The 22,592-nt window shown below is 37.1% G+C and overlaps 4 protein-coding genes and 1 pseudogene across 5 annotated transcripts; all 5 read left to right on the plus strand.

Annotated features, from left to right (window-relative positions):
* The first annotated feature begins 983 nt into the window (after positions 1-983).
* Positions 984-3,548, plus strand: LOC125186947 (inositol-3-phosphate synthase). Its single transcript, XM_089065599.1, has 8 exons — positions 984-1,254; positions 1,327-1,395; positions 1,510-1,645; positions 1,762-2,352; positions 2,431-2,607; positions 2,712-2,900; positions 2,978-3,040; positions 3,200-3,548. Exons 1-8 carry the CDS (start codon positions 1,067-1,069, stop codon positions 3,317-3,319), a joined length of 1,533 nt encoding a protein of 510 aa, XP_088921725.1. The 5' UTR covers positions 984-1,066; the 3' UTR covers positions 3,320-3,548.
* A 1,651-nt stretch (positions 3,549-5,199) lies between these two features.
* Positions 5,200-6,800, plus strand: LOC125202133 (protein DOWNSTREAM OF FLC-like). Its single transcript, XM_048100476.2, has 2 exons — positions 5,200-5,408; positions 6,234-6,800. Exons 1-2 carry the CDS (start codon positions 5,255-5,257, stop codon positions 6,563-6,565), a joined length of 486 nt encoding a protein of 161 aa, XP_047956433.1. The 5' UTR covers positions 5,200-5,254; the 3' UTR covers positions 6,566-6,800.
* A 1,331-nt stretch (positions 6,801-8,131) lies between these two features.
* LOC125212173 (2,3-bisphosphoglycerate-dependent phosphoglycerate mutase 1-like) lies at positions 8,132-11,079 on the plus strand. 2 transcript variants are annotated; one of them, XM_048112265.2, is made up of 8 exons: positions 8,132-8,259; positions 8,754-9,062; positions 9,158-9,381; positions 9,904-10,025; positions 10,123-10,279; positions 10,361-10,462; positions 10,542-10,661; positions 10,848-11,079. In XM_048112265.2, the coding sequence occupies exons 2-8, from the start codon at positions 8,774-8,776 to the stop codon at positions 10,911-10,913; spliced, it is 1,080 nt and encodes a 359-aa protein (XP_047968222.1). In that variant the 5' UTR covers positions 8,132-8,259; positions 8,754-8,773; the 3' UTR covers positions 10,914-11,079. The 2 variants fall into 2 exon arrangements, with proteins under 2 accessions (XP_047968222.1, XP_047968229.1); XM_048112272.2 differs by having other exon boundaries at positions 8,142-8,259; positions 8,895-9,062.
* Positions 11,080-13,714: 2,635 nt separating this feature from the next.
* BST1 (DNAse I-like superfamily protein) lies at positions 13,715-15,895 on the plus strand. Its single transcript, XM_048100876.2, has 7 exons — positions 13,715-13,848; positions 13,948-14,052; positions 14,124-14,604; positions 14,691-14,884; positions 15,006-15,114; positions 15,348-15,496; positions 15,586-15,895. The coding sequence occupies exons 1-7, from the start codon at positions 13,817-13,819 to the stop codon at positions 15,809-15,811; spliced, it is 1,296 nt and encodes a 431-aa protein (XP_047956833.1). The 5' UTR covers positions 13,715-13,816; the 3' UTR covers positions 15,812-15,895.
* A 5,238-nt stretch (positions 15,896-21,133) lies between these two features.
* On the plus strand, positions 21,134-22,120 carry LOC148931586 (uncharacterized; annotated as a pseudogene).
* The last annotated feature ends 472 nt before the right edge of the window (positions 22,121-22,592 follow it).

Consider the following 22,592-nt stretch of genomic DNA (forward strand, 5'->3'; position numbering starts at 1 on the left):
GTTTAAAATAAACCTTACAAAATTACAAACAAAATTTATAAATATGATTATTTGACCAATATTTGCGGAATCGAATCCGTGTACAACCGAAAAAGTTATACTCTTATCTTTAAATAGTAGTAGTAAATTTAAGGGCGTCGTAAGTATTAATGTAAAATGTACTATATACAACAAAAGAAATAAAAAAAAAAGTAAATAGAGGAGTATTTTTAGAGAATGAGAATAGAGGAAAAATTTATAAAACAACAAATCTATGTGACCAAATTTTGTACAACCAAAATCTAGTTTATTTGACCAAAAATAGGTTTATTTATGCATTTAATTAAAATATTTAGATGCATATATAATACATGGAAAGTGCATAATATTGTGGTCATATATTTATAATTTTTGTATTATTTTTTTATTTTTTTAGAACTATAAATATAATTAGTGCATACTTTAATTCAAATATTAAAAACAATAGAAAGAAAATTCAAATATAAATATAAAAAATGAGGTTAAAGGCTAATAAGTCTTTTTAACTTATTCACTTACTATATTTATAATTTTAATATATAATTAATCCATCAAATTATTAATATAACTTTACTTTAGTTGTACAAAATTTGGTTGTTTATCATTACTCTTTATAAAAATGTGACTATTATTCGAAGAAAAGATGAATGGACATGAAATAGGGAACTTTTTCATGTTTTCTCCAATGTTCTAGGGTGAAAAGTTTAGATTGGGGCCGAATATCATGCACCTTTTTACTTCACTAAATTCAAAAAAAGTCACATCATGATATACACATGAGAGTAAACAAGCTTATATATACTCAATAAATTAATAACACACATAATTATCTACAACAATAATAAACGATCAAAAATATTGCATGGCTAAGCTTCACTTTAATTTCCCCAAATGGGGCCACGCCCACTAAGCCCTCGCCACGTGTCCGCCTCTCCTGCCTATTTATGCATGCTTTGCTGCCCTCCCTTTGAAACAAACACACACTTGTTTCGCTCTGCAAATACCACCACCATTACTCTCTCCTTTTTCCCCAAATCAGAGATTCAAAATGTTTATCGAGAGCTTCAAAGTCGACAGCCCCAACGTGAATTACACAGACACTGAGATTCACTCTGTCTACAGCTACGACACCACCGAGCTCGTTCACGAGAACAAAAATGGCTCCTACCAGTGGACCGTCAAGCCCAAAACTGTTCAATACGAGTTCAAAACCGACGCTCGTGTCCCTAAATTAGGGTAATTTTCATTTTATTTTTTTCGTGGATTTTTTTAATGATGGAATTGAATTTTAATTTGATTTTGTTGTAGGGTTATGCTTGTTGGGTGGGGAGGGAACAACGGCTCAACTCTGACTGCTGGCGTCATCGCTAATCGCGAGTTAGTTTCTCTCCCTTTTTCTATTTAATTTCATGAATCAGGGGAAAAGATTGAATTTTTGAAAGATCTGTGATGAAAATTGAGAAATGGATTGTGTGAATGTTGAAAAATCAGGGGGATTTCGTGGGCGACGAAGGATAAGGTGCAGCAGGCTAACTATTTCGGGTCACTGACCCAGGCTTCGTCTATCCGGGTCGGGTCATTCAATGGGGAAGAGATTTATGCTCCATTCAAAAGCTTGCTCCCAATGGTATGCATATTTCTCTATCCATTTAGTCACCTTGTTTTGTTGTTTGATTGCCTAATTTGGAATTTACATATGGAATTCCTTTCAAAATAGAGTAATGATTGAATTGAATGGAATAGGTGAACCCGGACGACATCGTTTTTGGGGGATGGGACATAAGCGACATGAATTTGGGGGATGCAATGGGGAGAGCTAAAGTGCTAGACATTGATCTTCAAAGGCAGCTCCGGCCCTACATGGAGCACATGGTCCCGCTCCCGGGGATCTACGATGCGGATTTCATCGCAGCCAATCAGGGGGCGCGTGCCAACAACTTGATCAAGGGGACCAAGAAGGAGCAAGTTCAGCAACTCATCAAAGACATTAGGGAGTTCAAGGAGAAGAACAAGGTTGACAGGGTGGTGGTGCTGTGGACCGCCAACACCGAGAGGTACAGCAACGTGGTTGTCGGCCTCAACGACACGACTGAGAATTTGATGGCCTCGTTGGAGAGGAATGAATCCGAGATCTCCCCCTCCACCCTGTTTGGAATAGCTTGTGTTCTTGAGAATGTGCCTTTTATCAACGGGAGCCCGCAAAACACATTCGTCCCCGGGCTGATTGAGCTGGCTATTAGTAGGAACTCTTTGATTGGCGGAGATGATTTCAAGAGTGGACAGACTAAGATGAAATCTGCTCTAGTTGATTTCCTAGTTGGGGCTGGTATTAAGGTATTCATAATTAAATCATCAAGAATCACAATTTGTTCAAAATCACACATTTCTAATGTTACATTTTGTGTATTGCAGCCTACCTCAATAGTGAGTTACAATCACTTGGGAAACAACGACGGAATGAACCTCTCCGCCCCTCAAACCTTCCGCTCCAAGGAGATCTCAAAGAGCAACGTCGTGGATGACATGGTTGCTAGCAACGGCATCCTCTATGAGCCTGGCGAGCACCCTGATCATGTTGTTGTTATTAAGGTACTATTCCCTCCGACCCACTTTAGCAGTCCCGGTTTACCAAAAGCATTGTTTATAAAGTTGAAAAGAAGGTTTATAAATAGTACTTTGATTTGATTTTGTAGTATGTGCCATATGTGGGAGATAGTAAGAGGGCGATGGACGAGTACACGTCGGAGATCTTCTTGGGAGGCAAAAGCACCATAGTGATGCACAACACTTGTGAGGACTCTCTGCTCGCAGCTCCCATCATTCTAGACTTGGTCCTTCTCGCTGAGCTGAGCACTCGAATTCAGCTTAAAGCCGAAGACGAGGTTAATTACTATACTCAACACTAATTTTATAGCAAATCATATTTTTTCATAATCACTCACTTTTAAGTTTATTGCAGGCAAAATTCCACTCTTTCCACCCTGTGGCCACCATCCTGAGCTATCTGACCAAGGCCCCTCTTGTAAGTACACTACAAAAACTCTCTTTTCTCCGTAATCATGACTAAGACGGCTTGCGACTATATTGCGTTACGTGTAGATAGGTGTGATAAGAAAAGAAAAATGCGGTCCATGTTCAAACAAGTTGATGATATATACTCTTAATTGATGTGTATGGACAGGTGCCTCCGGGGACACCGGTGGTGAACGCCCTGTCGAAGCAGCGGGCCATGCTGGAGAACATATTTAGGGCTTGCGTTGGATTGGCTCCCGAAAACAACATGATTTTGGAATACAAGTGAACGTGCTAGCTTCAACAAATTTATCATCCTTTTATTATCTGTTACTTTTATTATAAGACTGCCTTTTCCCTTTATTTTTTGCTTCCTATTAGTCTATTTTTTTTTCCTAGCTATTGCAAGTGTATTTTATTTGCTGTAGCTCTTTCTGAGCCTATCCATCTCGTCTGTATGTAAACTATTGTTCTTATTTCCAAGTTAATCTGTTCAATTAAGAGAAAAGTGTTATTAATGGCCTTTGTTTTAGTACGTCATTTTCTGTATACATTCATACATTGCAGCTGGCTTCCTCATTAAAAAGTAGATGAACAATCATTATACTACAAATTAACGGAAAAAGTAAAATAAAATCGTGGTTTGGAACTTATGATTGTGAAAGTTATAAAGTGGTGACCAGGCTAAATTTATTCGGCATATATTGTTATTATTATATTATTATTGAAACATATATAATTTTATAAAAATAATTTGGCTTAGAATGATGCGAAAAATCCTCTCTAATCCAGCTGAATACAGTATGTTTTTGGATTTATTCTTTGCCATCATCAAATCATTAGTACTACTACTAGTTTACAATTGGGCTGATTTAAGATTTAGGATAAAATGGATCCAATTTACATCAACCCGGCCCATTTATCTCACGGAATAAGGCATGAGTTTTAGGGCCGCCCTCCTAATTAACTTGTAATTAAATAATAGTAGTACTATATTTTTCTGACATTTACATGTAATATTTGTATAATATACTTTATCGGCCTCACAAGTTCCGTATTATAGTTTGCAAATAAATTGCTATTTATTTGCAAATAATTACTCCATAAAGGAAAATATAACATCGAGACGTAAAAAAAGGAAATCGAAGGCTGCGGTTTGTATCATATGAAAGTATTACTAAGTCTTTATTTAAGTTAGATGAACCTGATATTAATAAATACTAGTAGTAGTGGTAGTATATTTGATCCAATGGGTTGGGTTATGGAATGAGATTACAAGTTACAACTCATTTTTCATTATAATGTAATTATAAAATGGGCCGGATCCGGGTCACCCGGCCCATATTACAACAATTCATGTGCATTGCACGTTAAAACAGTATTCGCTGATTAATGAGCTTCGCCGATTACTATGCAGGATCTAATCTAATTGATTGACAATTATGATTAATCACAGAAACCGGGTCAACTTAAAATCATTTATCATGGGTCAACCCAGATCCAACCTGGGTACTCTTAAAACTTGCTCTTCCTTTAAGTTAGCTGGCCTCCATCACATGCAATTTCAATTTTATCTTACTATCAATATACATATCAAAAATTCTAAAATTGCCTACCCTAGAATAATACTCCTCCATAAGTGCATTTACTATAGTAAATTGATACACTAGTATTAATTAATCCAGTAGCCAGTGTAGTGGACCCTAGCTACTTTAACAAATGATTCTCCCAATTCCATTATTTGTTTTGTGATTATTATACATTTATGTATTAGTTGTAGTCAGTAATCTATGTTTGTGCATATTTATTAAAACTGCTTTTGCAAAAGGTTCGAAATTTCTTTGTTAAGGAATCACTTTTTTTTTTTTTTTTTTTTTTTCGTTTCCTCTTTCTTATCCTCACTATATGCTTTTTCTTCATGGTTAATTCACACATCATATGAGATATAGCGACAAAAAGCATAAATTAAGATTAGTAGGAAAAGGAATCACATAAATTTATCCAAATAATAATAAATCATCAATTATAGAACTAATTTGATTAAATTGAAATAAATTTAATTAATTAGAAATTAAAAAACCCCACCGACGCTGATAATGACAACAGCCCATGTGACGACCTCGCTGTGTGCCGCCCCACACTATACATATACACCATCATCTTCACCCCCAATCTTCACTCTCTCTCTCTCTTCCACCGCCGCGCATATAATTTGCGAGTGAAAATGTCGAGATTTTTGGTGGTGCTTTTAGCTGTATGCGTCGTTCCGGCGATGGTGAGTGCTCGTTTGGTGAGCGAGCCGTTCCATTTGCAGGGATATGTCTACTGCGACACCTGCCGCTGCGGCTACGAGACCGATGCCACTGAGTATATGGACGGTCAGTATTGCTCTCTCTACATATTTGGGGATTTCCAGATTTTAGTTGAATTTGGATTTATTTTTTAGATCTATGTTAGCTTCAGCATTAATTGCTTTCATTTTACAATGTAGTTGGGGTTTTTTTTGTTTCTAATTTCAGTGATGATATTAGTTGAATTGAGCTGATCCTTTTCAGTTGTTTCCCTAAATTGATTTCCTTTTTATTACAACTTTCTCCAATCCTTCATTACTTGTTGATCGGGCTTCGATTTTTTAAATGTAAAGGAAAGTGAACAAATAAGTAGAATGAGTTACTAGAGTGGAATGTAAGTTGGAAGTTTAAGAAAAGAAATTGAAAATTGCATCTAATGAAGCTGGAATATATTCTTCTATTTTCCGTTTTGATTTCATTTTATTTTTGATAAGTTATTTTGATTTAAACACTAAAAATATTTTAATAATTTTTGTCTATCTTTCTTTCACATTATTATCATCAAGACTATTTCGTTTCAATTAAATGAACTCTCATTATTTTTTCATAAAAAGAACTCCCTCCATTCCAAAGATACACATTTCTTAGCCCCACGAGATTTTAGCAGATGTGATGGTGGTGGTGATTAATGTGATTAATTGGAAAAAGATAGTAGAGCGGTGTAGGTATTAAATGGAGAGAGAGAGAAAAAATTAAATACTATTTGATTGGAGATAGAAAATGGTGGTTGAGTGTATAATTGGATGGAGACAGAAAATTATTAAAAATAGAAATGTGAGATAAATTAAAAAGGAAAGTGTGTCATTTTGAGCATGTATTGCGTAAATACTAAACCGGTCGGACATGGTGCAGGCGCCACCGTGAGAATCGAGTGCCGCGGCAAGGATTCCGACAAGATCACCTTCACCACGGAGGCCGAGACAGGGCAGGATGGGCGTTGGTCCGTGGACGTAGCGAGCGACCGCGGCGACGACATATGTGACGCCGTCCTAGTGAAGAGCAAAAACTCTGAGTGCGCCACCCCTAATGCCGGCCGCGACCGCGCCCGTGTGATCCTCACCCGCAACAATGGAATGACTTCCAACATTCGTTATGCCAACAACATGGGATTCCTCAAGAGGACGCCATTGGCCAACTGCCACCAAATCCTCCAGAAATACCAAGAAACAGAGGAGGATATTTGAGACAGACTTTTGCTCATCGTTGAACATCCCACTATGTTTTATTACATCATGTTTGGATTAGTAGCTTTCTAGTTTCATTGTTGCTCTGTTATGAGATGATGATGATGTTGTGTTATGTGTAATTTTGTGCAATAGTTGCTCGCTATTGATGTAGATCGGATCGTTTCTATAATTTCTTGCCTATGTATGTTGGAAATTGGAATATGATTCTTTTAGTGCATATGTTTATTTTTCAGTAACTTCTCACAAAAATCCACTCTCTAATATAATGGGTCATTCGAATATATGCAAAAATGTTTTACCAACTCAATTGCTGCGTTTATTTGCTTTATATACATAGAAAATATTCCATTTTTATCTTCAAAATATAGTCTTTAGTCTTGTTTTGCAATTTTGGTCAGTCCTACAAAATTAGTCCATTTTCCTTTTTTTGAAAACCTTTTCACTACATATAACACTACTAATAAGGCGAGTTTACAAAATATAGTCATATTTTGCAATTTTTGTCGAGTTCTCCACGCGGCCTTTAGTTCAGTTATCCATTAAAAAAATTGAGTTTTTCTATTTACTAATAGTACTTCTCTTTCTCTCATACTTTATTAATTATGCGACTTAATACTCGTTCCCAGAGACTAGAGTTTTAAAAGGACATAGGGAGTATGATTTAATAACTTTATTTTTACTTTTCTGTACAAACAAGAATCGAGAATTTTATTAAAATTGTTTTAATCTTACATAAAAAAACAGTAAGTAATCAGGTGGATTGAACCCAATTTGATATGGCTAAGGATATCAATCAGGTCGTTCAACGAGTTTTGTGTCAATTCTATTCATATTACTAAGTTAAAAATTTCAATTTGACCATGGTTAGTGACAAACTATCTTTCTCTTTCTCGTAAATATTGGATTCTATTGAATTGTAGTTATTGAGAATATAATATTTACAGAAATATTTTAATCATCATGCATTGGATTAAATTATCAAATTACTAAATTTGTTACTATTTTTCTTTGCGCTTAAATTTTGTTATGCACAGTTGTAATACGTAGCATTTCCTCCATCTCAATCAAAGTGGAACATCTCTAGTTCAGCACTGGATTTTATGTATGGAGAGAGAGAAAAAAAATAGAGAAAATAGTGTTATCATATTTAAATAATACGGAGAGAGTATAAATATGATAAATTTTTCACTTAATAATGTATAAATGGTGATATCATTTGGAGTGAGACATCCCAAAAAGAAAAATGTGTCACTTAGAATAATACGGAGAGAGTATAAATATGATAAATTTTTCTCATTATGCATTAAAGAGATGTACTTATCATATTTGAAATTTGAAAAAAAGTTTTAGACGTTAAATTATAGTACGATGATGTTATATAATTTATTTTCTTAATTTTCATCGCTAACTAAGCATGATTAAGTGATTAACCACATACTTTTATCACGAATTCCAAATATTTAGGATTAGAGTTAAGACAATGTTTACGCCATTTTTTAGCCTACAATTTGAGTAGAATTGACCTGAAATTTGATAAGCTGGCTCAATTAACATCCCTAGCTGGGCTTAGTGTGTGGGTTGAACCTTTCATTAATAAAACGAAGCCCATTTCAACCCACCAAAACTTTAATTAGACGACTACTCCCAACAACCACCGCCCGCCGAAGCTCCGACGATTTCATTTCAGCTTGGTAAAGCCTCTTTCTCCCGTTTCTTAGCTAACATTTCTTGCTTTTCGATCCGATCCTCTCTATCTTCAGTCGCAGATTCTTAATAGAATTTCCTAAAATTTGGTTGTTGGAATGGAAAGTATTCAATCTGAAATCTAAGTAGTTTTGGATTAAGCAAATTTTCATAATTCATGTTACTAACCTCAAGTTTTCCATCTCATTGTGTAATTCAAATCTAGCTGCATTTTATGTGTGTGAACTGAAAGATCGCGTGAATACGCTCTGATTATGTCTCGTGAAGACGTAATTTGGATTCAAATTGATACTAATATTCAGTAGTTTGTTGTGTTGCTTGGTATATTCTGAAAATTTGGGGTTGAACTTGTTCAAACTAATTGTTTGTGATCCATTGATTTCAATGTTGTGTTTTTCTTTTTCCCTTTTTATTTTTTAAATTTATGTTATTATGATTTGTCTTGATTTCATAGTTAAACTGCTTATGTTGGATTGTTTAGGGGCTTTAGATTTTTAAAGAATGACTGCTGTGGCTACTAGTGCTCTTTATCAATCCTTCAGCTCAAAAGTGATAGATAGATATGGTTCCCTTTCTCATTCTTGCAAGAGATTTCAAGAATTATCCATTATATCACCTCCAGATGGTTTTCGGGGCGATCACAAGGGCTATGTAGGAGAAAGGAATGGCTATAGACTAGCTAGATTGCACTTTTCCCGTTCATCATCAAAATGCCAGGCAACACGGCTGCATCCTGTTTCGTCCGTTTCCTCTATCAAGAATCATTCGTATAGTTCTCAGACTGCAGAGAGTAAGTGAATTGCATTTGGAACAGTTTGTTGATGTTTCTGCAGTCTTCTTTATGTTTATTCATGATGGTTCGGCATTCCTTCAATGTTTTCGCAGACGAGTCTGTTTTGATATTGATGCGGCATGGAGAGTCAATGTGGAACGAGAAGAATCTTTTCACTGGCTGTGTTGATGTCCCCTTGACGAATAGAGGAGTGGAAGAAGCAATCGAAGCTGGGAAGAGAATTAGCAACTTTCCTTTGGACATAATCTACACATCAGCATTGATCCGTGCTCAAATGACAACTATGCTTGCCCTCACACAGCACCACTGCATGAAGGTATTTTGGGTTGTAAACTTGTAGATATCTTTCAAACTTGAATGTTTGCTAGCATGGTTTTCTTATAATGAAAGACCTTCACAGTTCAGATATGATCTATTGACTTTGAAATTTGAATCGTCTGCTGAGTTGGTGTTGTTGGTTTTGGTTGTAATATAAGAATATAGATTTCTTCTGTCAGCTTTGAAACTAAGGTGCCGTTCGGTTACTATGACTCATTATCATATCATTATCCAACTAGGATTAAGTTGTGAGTTTCAATCATATCAACTAAACATAATACATATTCATTCACGAGATATAATCTTTCAAACTGAACGGGGGCCCTAAACAAACACAAGAGTAGAAGCATAAAAGAACTAGTAAAACTGTAAAAGGTCATTGTAGATCCTTGATAGTTCTTATTTTCAAGATTTAGCCTATTCCCCTTACGTAGTGGAGTACTCAACAAGCTAATCAACCAAATTCCGTGATGGAAAGAGATATGCATCCTTTGGAAGTTGACCTACTCAGATTTATCAGGTTCCTATAATTATGCATCATGACGAGACTGAACAAGCAAGGATATGGACCCAAATTTATAGTGAAGACACTAAGAAGCAATCTATTCCCGTCATCAAAGCATGGCAACTGAACGAGAGAATGTAACTAACTCTGTATCTAATCCTTATCCGTTATCACGTTATCTACTGTACTCACATTTCTTGCCATTAACTGACAATGTGCGTTTTTCCCTCACAGGTATGGGGACCTACAAGGTTTCAATAAGCAGGAGACAGCTGAATTGTATGGGAAGGAGCAAGTCTACAACTGGCGCAGAAGTTATCATGTTCAGCCACCAAATGGGGAGAGCCTAGAAATGTGCTTAGGGAGAGCTGTTGCCTTCTTCAAAGATCATGTAAGAAATATGCCTATAGTTTTGATCTTTAGGCGTGCCGTGGGAGGGATTTATATGCTTAGACGAATTCTATTCTTGCAGATTGAGCCTCAGCTTTTGAGGGGTAGACATGTGATGGTCGTAGCTCATGCAAATTCACTGAGGTCTATAATTATGTATCTTGATAAGCTGAGTTCGGAAGAGGTAAGGGTTCACATTTTGCCATCTACACACATAATGCTAAGTTTTACACTTTTACTGATATACTATATCTTGTCAAAAGGTTATAAATTTAGAGCTCTCAACCGGTGTGCCTATGCTCTACATATATAAAGAGGGACACTTCATAAGGAGAGGAAGTCCTCATGGATCTTCTGAAGCTGGAGCCTATGCTTATACAGAGGTAACCTTCCCTTATTTATCGTAATTGTCTGTTTTTCGATTGTGAATAGTGTTTGAATAGCAATCATATCTCTATTTATCGTATATCACATTAAAAGAAGGCTTATACAGTTATACAATATTGAAGTTTTGCATTGTGTATTTGTGATCAGATCATCTCATGGAATTGTTTGTTTCATTCTTGCAGAGCTTGGCCGTGTATCGACAAAACTTAGTCGAAACGCCCAATAGTCATGAGAAGATATCTGCATAATACTGTGTTACACAGTCTTTTTTTGTCAATTTTTATTAGATTATTACCTGCAATTTATGAAGGTTTATGCTTATTTCAAGGCCGCTTGTAAGTTAGGAAGATACTGATTTGCATTCTTGGATGAATTAATGTGTTCTCAAATAAGTAAATATATATAGTTTGTTCAGTGCATTTGAATATTATTACAACAAAATTTGTGGCGCCATTGACCAATTGCAATATTAATGCAAAACAAGATTTTCAAATGCATTTAACAAAATAATTCAGGATCTTTCATGGAATCAAAATACTAATATGTAGGACATAGGAGGCAAGTAGGAGTAAAAAAAAAAGGAGAGATGTGATAGTGACATTATTCTTTCCAAAACGATAAAGAAAGAAAGAAATAAATTATGGCTACAGAATAACATATACTTCCTCCGTCCCACAAGAATATGCATTTTTTCATTTTTAGTCCCTTCTATAAAAATATGCACTTTCTAATTTTGGAAAGTCTCTTCTCTCTAATAAGGTGGGATTCATTCCCCACTAACAATACTTTAATTACTTTTTCTGTTTACATCTCTCTTATTTTATCAATTTTACATTAAAACTCATGCCGATACAAAATGCATATTCTTTGGGGACGGAAAGAGTATAGTCTAACAATCATAATTATTCAATCATTCAAAACATGACATAATTAACAGAAAAAGTTGAACATAGTTTAATTTGGAAAATGTATATTTCTATATCAACTTATAGTTCTCTCCTACTCCATTTTTTTAATATGTTGAAATAATGAAATCCATGCGGAGAAAATGGAAATTCTGTAATTCATATTTTATATTTACTTTTTTGGTCAAAACATTTTAGGAATCTAATTAACGTAATATTTCAAAAAAGGAAACATAATTCATTTATTTTTTGTTGGATTTCCAAAGTCCAATCCGCAATTTTGTATTAACCACTTACCTCCACTATAATCCGAAAGACAAGGCGACATAAGCTGATCATTCAACAGAAATTATCTCAAACCAAAACTATACAAAACAACACTAAATAAAATTAATTATAAAAAAAAAAACATCGAAAAATAGCAAGGAAGGAAAATCTAGTAACAACTAGGAAAAAAACAAAAAGTCAATACGCAGAATCCCATGTTCATTCACAATCCTTAAATTTCCTTCTTGATTTGATGCACCAAAATTAGATTTTGGAAATCCAACAATAAAAATGTACATTAACATTGAGAATTGAGAGTCTTCAACTTTTATTAATTTTTCAAACATTTTTTATATGAACGAGTTTTCCGATCGCCAGCCCGGCGGCGCTGACGCCGCCACCACCTCCGCCAGCCCCACCACCACATCTGAGAATTCCGTCAGATGTGAAAAGAAATCGCTAAAGGTATTTTTTTTCTCAAACGGTGATTTCTTGAATGAATTATTATAGTCTCAATTGTTTTTGGTATTAAAATATATGTTTATTATATTATTTGAATGGGATTCTAGTCCATTATTCCAAGGATTTTTAGTTCGAAGAGATCGAATAGCAGAGATAGTTTTTCAGAAGTAGAAGGCCTTCAATCAGACGGAAATAGTAATGAAAATGGTGCGTTTATTTTTCTCGATTTCTTTATTAATATAAAAAAGTTAATTTATGTTATAAAATTGTGATGAATTATATGGAGACAGAAGCAGATTATAATGTTACGTCAAGAACTAAAGCTTTTCTGGAGGAGTCAAACTTCATCCAAAGAGGTATCTCAGGTAAGAATCATTATAACATTCTGACTCCAATGATTCATGTATTTGTTTCATATTTCATACGAATGATTCATGTGCAGAAATACCAAATCATTATAATACAATATCTAAAATTACACTCGTATTATCATACATTATCTGTGACATCAATCTTGTTGGGCAACATTAATTATATTTCAAATTTCGTAAGCAAAGGCCCCGTGCTAATTAATCAATTTAATCTTTAGGCCACTTATCTTTATTGTTAGGGTGGCGAATTGGGCGGGTTGAGTCGTTATCGGGTCAATCTGATGCAATCGGGTCAACCTGATAACGAGCCAATCCAGATCCGATTCGTACTTGATACAAACCCATTAATAATACAATATACTATAAGTGTTGACATAACACGATAATGACACACACTTGATTAAACCTGATTCTTTTAAACCTAATTTACACGATAAACCTTGATTTACATGACTTAAACCTGATTTACATGAACCCAGAGAATAATATTAAAGCTTACTTTTTGAAAAAAATACTATAAAAATAATTAAGTAAAACGAACCCAATAAACTTTTACCAAAACCCATTAGTTTCGTACCCGTTCGTACTGGATTTACGTGTCGTGACCAAAATTGACAACCCTACTTATTGTTAGTCACTGACACATAATAAATTTTAAAATTTATGGTTAATTGTAATGTACTTGTTATACTAATGGATTCTCGTATCTCCTATAATTTTGAAGAGTATCCTCGAAATCCAATGATGTAGTATCTTAACAGCTAGTCTGATCTTGTTACTGCATAACCAAATCTTTGCACGCCACGTATGAAGTAAACAAAGATCGTAAATCTACGTATTTTGGTAGCTTACCTACCAGAAGACTAATTTGCATATACAGTGTGATTTTTGCAGAGATATATTCATTGCATTTTGATAAACAAAGCACAAAAATCATGCATGTAATTTTGTTTTGGAGGATGTCGAAATTGACCCTTTCATGGTCATGAAATTGATATTCGTCACATTTTATTTGTATATTTTTATAATGGGAGGTAGAAGAACATAAGAATAAATGGTTATGGTAATTCTTGAGCTTCTCTCTCAGAGAGGCATAGCGTGGCCGAAGTCGAAACCCTAACCATTCCGAGCCTCGACCAATCATCAATGGCACCACATGCTTTAGTTCAAAATATAAGGTACGAACTAAGGTACTAGGTTGTTAAATTTTAAGGTTTCTTGTTTATGTCTATATGTAAAGGCTTTAAGAGAATTTTTTTTTATTTGAAACACATTAGGGCTTTTGTGGGAACATGGAATGTGGGAGGAAACACTCCTAATCATGGCATGAACCTTGAAGATTTCTTACAAGTGGAGGGATCTGCAGACTTATATGTACTAGGGTAAATTCAAGACACCCTTGAAAAAAGTGTTTTTTTCTACACATAGTTGACGTGTAATTGTGTGTGCTTAGGTTTCAAGAAATTGTGCCACTAAATGCTGGAAATGTGCTGGTGATTGAAGACAATGAACCAGCATCCAAATGGCTAGCCCTGATAAGCAATGCACTCAACAAACCCTACCATGAAAAGGAATCAAAGTGTGGTAACAATAGCAACTTATTCCGCAAGAATTGTTTGAAAGCCCTAAACAAGAATCTAAGAGGAGATTGTGATCTCTTCAAAGCCTGCAATTGTTCGTCTGATTCGGGAAGAAGGACTAAGCTTCGAGACCCTTGTGCCGACCCCTTGAACTATTGTGATTCGAGCTCAGATGACTTCATTTCAACGGCTGAGATTTCGTTGCCCACACGCATTGGTTACCAACTAATTGCAAGCAAGCAGATGGTAGGGTTATTTTTGTCAATTTGGGCAAGACGGGATCTTGTTAGAAATATCGGTCACCTTAGGGTTTCCTGCCTGGGAAGGGGGATCATGGGCTATCTAGGTAATAAGGTATGTAGTATATCAGTATCCCGAGCCTTAAAATTTAGCTGAATATTGCGAAAATGTAAGACTTGACTTGTCCAATTTATTCGTAGGGATGCATATCAATAAGCATGACAGTGCACCAAACGAGCATGTGCTTCGTTTGCAGCCACTTGGCATCCGGGGAGAAAGAGGGGGACGAGCTTCGGAGAAACTCTGATGTAGTCGAAATCCTCAAGGGAATAACTTTTCCTAGGGTTTGCAAGAATCCGAGCCGTCGGATCCCCGAAAGGATTGCCGATCATGAGTAAGTGTAGTCGGGTCGCTCATGTTTCACTTCATCAATACAGTCCAAAATTCTTCATTTTTTTCTAAGTACTAATGTATATGTGTCCACGATCTAACCTTGCAAACCAAAACAATTTCAGCCGTGTGATATGGCTAGGTGATCTAAATTATCGAATCGGATTAAGTTACGAGGAGGCAATAATTCTACTAGAGAATAGTAATTGGGAGTCACTATTGGAAAAAGACCAGGTTTGTTGGCTCTCTCATTAAATTACGTTGACATTTTTTACAAAATAAATGGGTCAAAACTCACCTAATTCACCTCAATATCTACATGATCCTCTAATTAAGTCAAATGTAAGTTAGTTGATAAGGCAATAATACGTGGAAGTTTCATCGCCTTATCATATTAAATTATGTCACAAATAAGTATATATATACATCATGTTCTTTTTCTTATAGTATCTCTTAATTAACAATAGCTGAATACTGAAAGAGAAGCTGGAAGAGTATTTGGTGGATGGAATGAAGGCAAGATTTTATTTGCGCCAACATACAAATATTTGCAAAATTCCGATTTATATGCAGGAGAGAATAGCAAGTCGAAAAGAAAACGGAGGACCCCTGCATGGTATGGAACCCACATTCTATTAACTTTTTCCACTCACTTTTTAATAATGACAGACGGTGATCTGATTATATGCGTTTGATTATATATAGGTGCGATAGAATATTATGGCACGGCGATGGCATCGACCAACTATCCTACTTGAGAGGAGAGTCGAGATTTTCCGATCATAGGCCGGTTTTCGCCTTGTTTGCACTAGAGGTGGAGCTCATCAACAGAAACCCCAAATTTAGAAAGGGATATTCATGTGCAGCCACCAAGTTCGATTTGGAAGAATGCTTATCTCAGACTCCTAATTTTTGCGAGTTTAACCCATAGATAATCTCTACAACTAAACACAATTGTAATGGAGTACATCTTTTAAATCTCATACAGTACATATCATTAACTACTTAATCCTAATGTCACACTCTGTCTAAGACTAATTTTTCTCCTCTCATTCGATAACATAGATGTACCAAACCATAACATACGATATCAAAATAAATCTATTATCTGCATATTTACTATATCACTATATCTATATCTTTTCGTTGTAAAATGAAAAATCACATAAAACACACACTAAATCATTTATCAATCCACATGTCACGACACCACTAGTCTCAAATTCAGTTTAAATTTGTCACAATAAAGAAAGTGCATAAGGATATGGAATTTATTCCATATACATCGGCAAAGTCTTTTGTACGTGTATGTGTTAAAACTAACTACTTTCTCTCTTTTTAAAATTATCTTAAAATTTTAAATTTACATAACTCTCTCTATTTAAATTGTTTTTTTGCAAAAGTTGGTGGATGTTTTTTCATACGATTACATTCGGCGCTGCAACATAATATTGATAATATTTCCATTTTATGCGGTTGAGAGTTTGTTCGTTTGAGTAAAATTATTAACACAATTTCATAATTTTGATGAATGATTCCCAAATTTCCGAGCAACCAGTACTTGAGTAATTTATTCTGATGAACTGATGCATCTCTGAGATTGTGGTAATTATAGTAATGTGTGGTTCAATTTTACACAGCCGATTTTACAAATTAAGGTAGCTTTTCTTTTTGAAAAAAATTGTCAAATGAGAGATTTTGTTATGCTTTTATTCTTGCAATATGCATTTTTCACCCAATTGTCAAGTGGGATTCATATTCCACTATCTTTTTTCCACTCACTTTTTTTAACATTTTTAAAAACCCGTGCAGCCAAGAAATGAGACTCCTAACGGTGGATGGAGGGAGTAACATTTATCGTGTATATATAGAGCTGATAGAGAAAGACAGAATGTATTGATAATATGATATACTTATTGAACATGCATTGTCAACTTTTATAATTTTTCTCTTTTGTGTTTGGGTTAAGAATATTTGAGCAAAGATTATGTCTTGTTAATTCTACTTATGAAATTAGTAGAGACTTATTAGACTCCAATTTATATATCTCTTTCCACCTCCCCACTTATCCCCATTTCTCCTGCAATTGCTGATTTTTCATAGAAAGCATTCACATGGTCTACACATTAAAGTTCAGATCCTTAACTCAAGTGAGCCAACACTCAACTAGTTATTAGTACTAAAATTTTGCCGCTTTTTGTTGCAACACTTACATGATCAACTCAAGTTAAAGTTCAGATCCCATATAATATGAATGGTAGAATCCCTAACCAAATCAAACACAAATAGATTAGTCGGAGTCACTAACATTGATTGCATGATCAACCATTGCATGGATTGCAACATATTTGGCCGATTGTATAATTTACTATGACATTGACAGATAGTTGATGGAATATATGTTAAGTGTTAAAGAGCAAGTGGCATGTTGTTATGAATTTTAGCAAGAAGAAAAAAGTTAAAAAGTACTCTCTCTGTCCCTCTGTAGCTGAGTCGTATTCTTTTTTGGATTATCCCACTTTAGCTGAGTCATTTTCTTTTTTAGCAAAAAGTACTTTACTCTCTCTTTATCTCTCTACCTTTTTGCTTTGCCGTGTGTGACCGAAATTTGAGGTTTGTTTATGTACTGCCGGATTAGAAAGGTTCAACAACCGTTTCAAGCTAGGGTTCAAGTCATTTGTGCGCCAATGGTTATGCGAACAATGATTGTTTCTTATCTCCACACAAAAGGCGTGCGATATCACCGAAAAAAAGGGGTTTCGCATATTCAGTGACCTTAAGACACGCACGAGATGTTCTATAATGCCCCGACTTTTCTTTGAGCCTTTTAGAAAGGGTTTCGCTGCGAATGAGTGTTTAATGTGTAAGTATTATATCGTCGTTCAACAATTAAAAGATAGTATACGTTTGAGGACGACCAAAAAAATATTTAGAATAACACCAATATACTAAATACAAATATTACAAGTAAATCAATATCTCATGTATATGGCCTATCAGCTATTTTCTTGCCCATGTCCTTTTATTTGAAAACACTATTGGAGAGGCCCAAATAAGCTCATTTTTCTTTCAAATTTCAGCCCAAACAACTTCTTCAAATTTGTGCGCGCACACATAAAAACGATCCACAAAATCTGGCCATATTGTGCACACCTAAAATATCAATCACATTAGCCATCTTCATTCCAAGTTCCAACCAAATTAACAATTTTTTTCACCACCTTCATTCAAAATATCAATCAGCAACGCACAATAGAGGACGTTATCACCGAATGAGGTAATTTCTCACAAATCCAAGTTTTTCTTTTGCATACCATGTAGAACAAAACAATGATAAGTGAATCGAAATTTCAGCTTGTAGCAATAAATGAGATAGAAATTTAAGTTGATTTGTTGCTCCAACACAAAAGCTTTCAACTTATAGCAAAGCATAAGTGCGAATTGTATTTAAGTCCCAATATTTAATCATATCAATGTTTCTTCCAAACTTTTTCCTTAAATGCTTGAACATCTAAAATCAGAAAGGCGCTACAAATGGAAATAATTTGAAAAGAACGATGGTTTTATTCTGGGCCAAGGAATTAGAGGATTGTTGAGCTAGAATAGATTTTTTAATTTGGGCTGATATTATATTAGGGCATCCACTATAGGGGCGGCGCGCCGGCCGCCCCGTTTGCGGCTTAGCCGCGGCGGGCTATAGCGGAGGAGGCATCCGCCCCGGGGGCGGATGAATTTGCTGGGGCGGACGGGCATTCGCCGCGATTGCGGCGAGGACGGGCCGATGGAAGAAGCGCGGCGGCCGCCGCGCCTATCTATTGTGCGGCGAAACCGGCGCGGCGGTCGCCGGTTTAAATTTTTTTTTTTTTTTTAAATTTCGAATTTGTAATGGTTTTTTTTATAAATATTCCTCCCATTTTCATCTTCTCTCCACACACATCTTCACACCCATTTCACTTTCTATCCAAATTTTCTATCTCTAAAAACTTTTCAATTATGGATGATTTGTGGAATCAAGCATGGGATTCTTTGATTCAAGAGGTGCAGAGGGAGGCCGACGAGGAGGCGGCGGCGGCGGCGATCCCTCGTGAGATTTGTCATCGTCGGACAATCCCACGAGACCATGTCTGAGCGGCTGAGCGGCTTATGGCCGACTACTTTAGCGCTGACCCTCGTTACCCGACTGAGATTTTTCGTCGGCGTTTCAGAATGTCGCGACCGCTCTTTACCCATATAGCGACGACATTGGCGGACCGGTTCGAGTGCTTCACGCTCCGGAGTGATTGCACTGGCCGGATCGGGCTGTCTACTTTGCAGAAATGCACCTCTGCAATTAGGCAGCTTGCCTATGCCGGACCGGCTGATTTGTTCGACGAATACCTACAGATGGGTGAGACGACTAGTCTAAATGTGCTCCAGCAATTTTGTAAGGGCATTCGGGAAGTCTTTGGTCCGGAGTTCCTACGAAAGCCAACCCCTTATGAGTGCCAGAGACTGCTAGATATGCACGGTGCGGTGCACAATTTCCCAGGGATGATGGGCAGCATTCATTGCATGCATTGGGAGTGGAAAAACTGCCCGGTGGCGTGGAAAGGCCAGTTCACTACCGGTTTCAAGCAGAAACATCCGTCGATGATCCTCGAAGCCGTTGTTGACTACCGTTTGCGGATCTGGCATGCGTATTTCGGTGTTGCAGGTTCGAACAACGACATCAACGTTCTGCAGTCGTCGCCTATCTTCAATGATGAGTGCCGGGGAGAGGGTCCAGAGATCAGTTTTGTAGCAAATGGCACGCAGTATCGCAGGGGATACTATTTGGCAGATGGAATATGCCCTCGTTGGCCCATATTCGTCAAGAAACTTCGCCAACGGCTGGAGCGAAGAGACAATATTTTGCGCGAAAACAAGAGGCCGCTAGGAAAGATGTTGAGCGAGCTTTTGGTGTGCTCCAAGCGCGATGGGTCATTCTACGCTGCCCGGCACGAGTTTGGCACGAAGATGATGTCGCGAATATTATGGTAGCATGTATCATATTGCACAATATGATAATAGAAGATTAAGGATTTGCTGCAGAACGTTGGGCGCCGGAAGATGGTGCAAGTACAAGTCACGGCGTTGCCTCCGCACCGATACAAATGGGTGTACCACGTAGTAATGAATATCTGATCCAACGTTTTGCTGATATACGCAGGAGCACAGCACATGACCAACTCCAGGTCGATTTGATTGAAGAGGTCTGGGCACGTAGGGGAGGCGGCGTAGCGTGAAGAACATGTGTGATTTTCCGTAGATCAAATTTTCGTTGTATTTTTTCCCTCAATTTAATCCGACGAAAATTTAGTTTTCAATTTTAATTTATTGCACTAGCCGTTTTTCTCTAATTATTTTTAGTCCGATAATTTTAATTGTAATTGAATTAAAATATACAACAAATAAAATAAAGTGAAATTTGTCCACCAAAAAGTGTCCACTATTGCTGCGGACACTTTTTTTTGTGGCCGTGGACAAATAAAAAGTGGCTATGGACAAAAAAAAAAAGTTGTCCACCAAAAAGTGTCCACCTATAGTGGGCTGTTTTTAATTAATTTAAGAAGGAGGTGAATAATGTGATTATTTAACTCCAGAATTGATGCCAGACGGAGTAATTAATCTATCTCGAATTATTAATTTGAACGAACTCATTGTTTTTAAATTAATGCACGAGAACTTCACAAATTTCTTAAAATGAGAATGATAAAACGAACATTGGTCACGACTAACTGAGCTTGCTATCCATAGCAAAGTGTGGTTGTGAGATATTCAACATAGGCAGACTAAAGCCCGGAACGTTATTGAGCGTGCCTTTGGCGTAATGTAAACAAAAGAGAGATGATTTAGCACAAGCAATGTGGCTCTACGTGCTATTGCCCTATTTTTGAAAAGATGAGATTGATGAAAAAAATTCAATCTAACTAATCATAAATGATGCAATAAAGTTGCAACTGAAATATTGGTCTATAAAACCATCCAAGATATATTGAAATTGTTGGCAATTGAAACTAAAATATAACATATAACTGTCTCACATCGATGTCAAGAGAAAACTGAAACTAGTATATAAGTCTCATGGGCCCCTCCTCCTATAACCAATTGATTTTAGGATGGAACCCATGGATTTCTAACATGGTACCAGAGCAGGACTCAGAAAAATTTCATCACTGTCCCTAACCTTTCTCGACCTTAAGCCAAATCTGCAGAAAACCATTCAAAACAAACCATGTCAGATGAAAAAAACCCATCCCAATCGGATGAAATTGCTCGGCAAATTGCCGAAATCATGAGCAAAAGTCTTGCCATGATACCATCAACACCCAAACCAGAGAACACAGAAAATCCACCAGAAAAAACCCATTGTGTACAAAATCGATACACAACCCCTCCACATTGGAGGAAGCAAATTGAATGGAGAAAATTACTCTGAATGGGCCGTCCTGATGAAGACGGCTATAAGCGGCAAGGGAATGGTTTCTCACGTAACCGGATTGCCACCTCCCCCGCCACGAACCGATCCAGCCTTTCCGCAATGGCAACAAGCTGATCACTGCGTGTTCACATGGCTCACACAGAATATCGAACCTCGGTTGGTCAGCCGAGTTTGAAACAACCGACAACCAAACACATATGGGATGCGTTGGCTATCACGTACGGGAGCGGGGGAGATAAACTCCAAATATACGATCTACATATCAAAGCCAGCATGGTGAAACAAGGAAGCCAATCGTTAGAGGAGACATGGAGTACCCTACAAGATTTATGGATGTCAATAGATCAGAAACGGACAAATCCTATGAAGTACTCGGAGGACATGGAAATACATGATAATTGGATTCAAGAACAGAGACTCTATACGTTTCTGACTGCAATAGACGACAAATATGAAACAACAAAAAGGGAGATAGTTAAAATGGAGCCACTTCCCTCGGTTGACCTTGCCTACAATCTGATCAAACAAGAAGAGACACGGTCTCAAGTGTTACAGTCAGGAGCCGGAGCCACAACAGAAGGCATCGGAGCAGGACTTGTCGTCCGAGGAGGATCGCACCAGCACGGCAGCGGCTCCAGGGGCGGCGGCAATCGCGGTGGAGGAGGCGGCTGGAACCGGCGGAACAATGACGAAGACAAATCGAAGCTAGTCTGTTCTTATTGCAAGAAGAAGAAGCACACGAAAGAATCGTGCTTCGAATTGATCGGATTTCCCGATTGATGGGAAGAGAAACACGACAAGAACTCATCTGCACCACCGCCATCCGCGCCACCACGCACTCCCTGGAACCGCGGCAGCCACGCTGCTGCAGTTATCGGAAGGCAACTGAGAGACAGAGGAAATTACCCTATCGCTACCGCCGAGGGCAACAGGGAAGCTGCTCAGACTCGGGGCGACGACAGGGGAGCAATCGGTGCTGCTCAGCCAACGGGTCAGATGGGAGCCGCCAACTTCGCCGGAGGAACGATGGTGTCGAATTGGCCAGAGGGGGAATTTGGGGGAGATGAAGAAACAGCGGCGGCAGGTAACGTAGGGTTTGTGGGTTCTTTGGTTAAGAACCCCAAACTTTACATAAATCCTATTTTTCACCACAGCAATACAATAAATTACTTAGTGTACTCCATTTATTGCCTAATGGCCCCTATTCTCTTGTGTTGTGCGAATCTGACCCCGAACTAAGTAATTTCCATAT

Source organism: Salvia hispanica, chromosome 2, assembly GCF_029641045.1.
Source record: "Salvia hispanica isolate PSC_SH4W2 chromosome 2, Shi_PSC_v1, whole genome shotgun sequence".
In the NCBI taxonomy this organism is placed as follows: Eukaryota; Viridiplantae; Streptophyta; class Magnoliopsida; order Lamiales; family Lamiaceae; genus Salvia; species Salvia hispanica.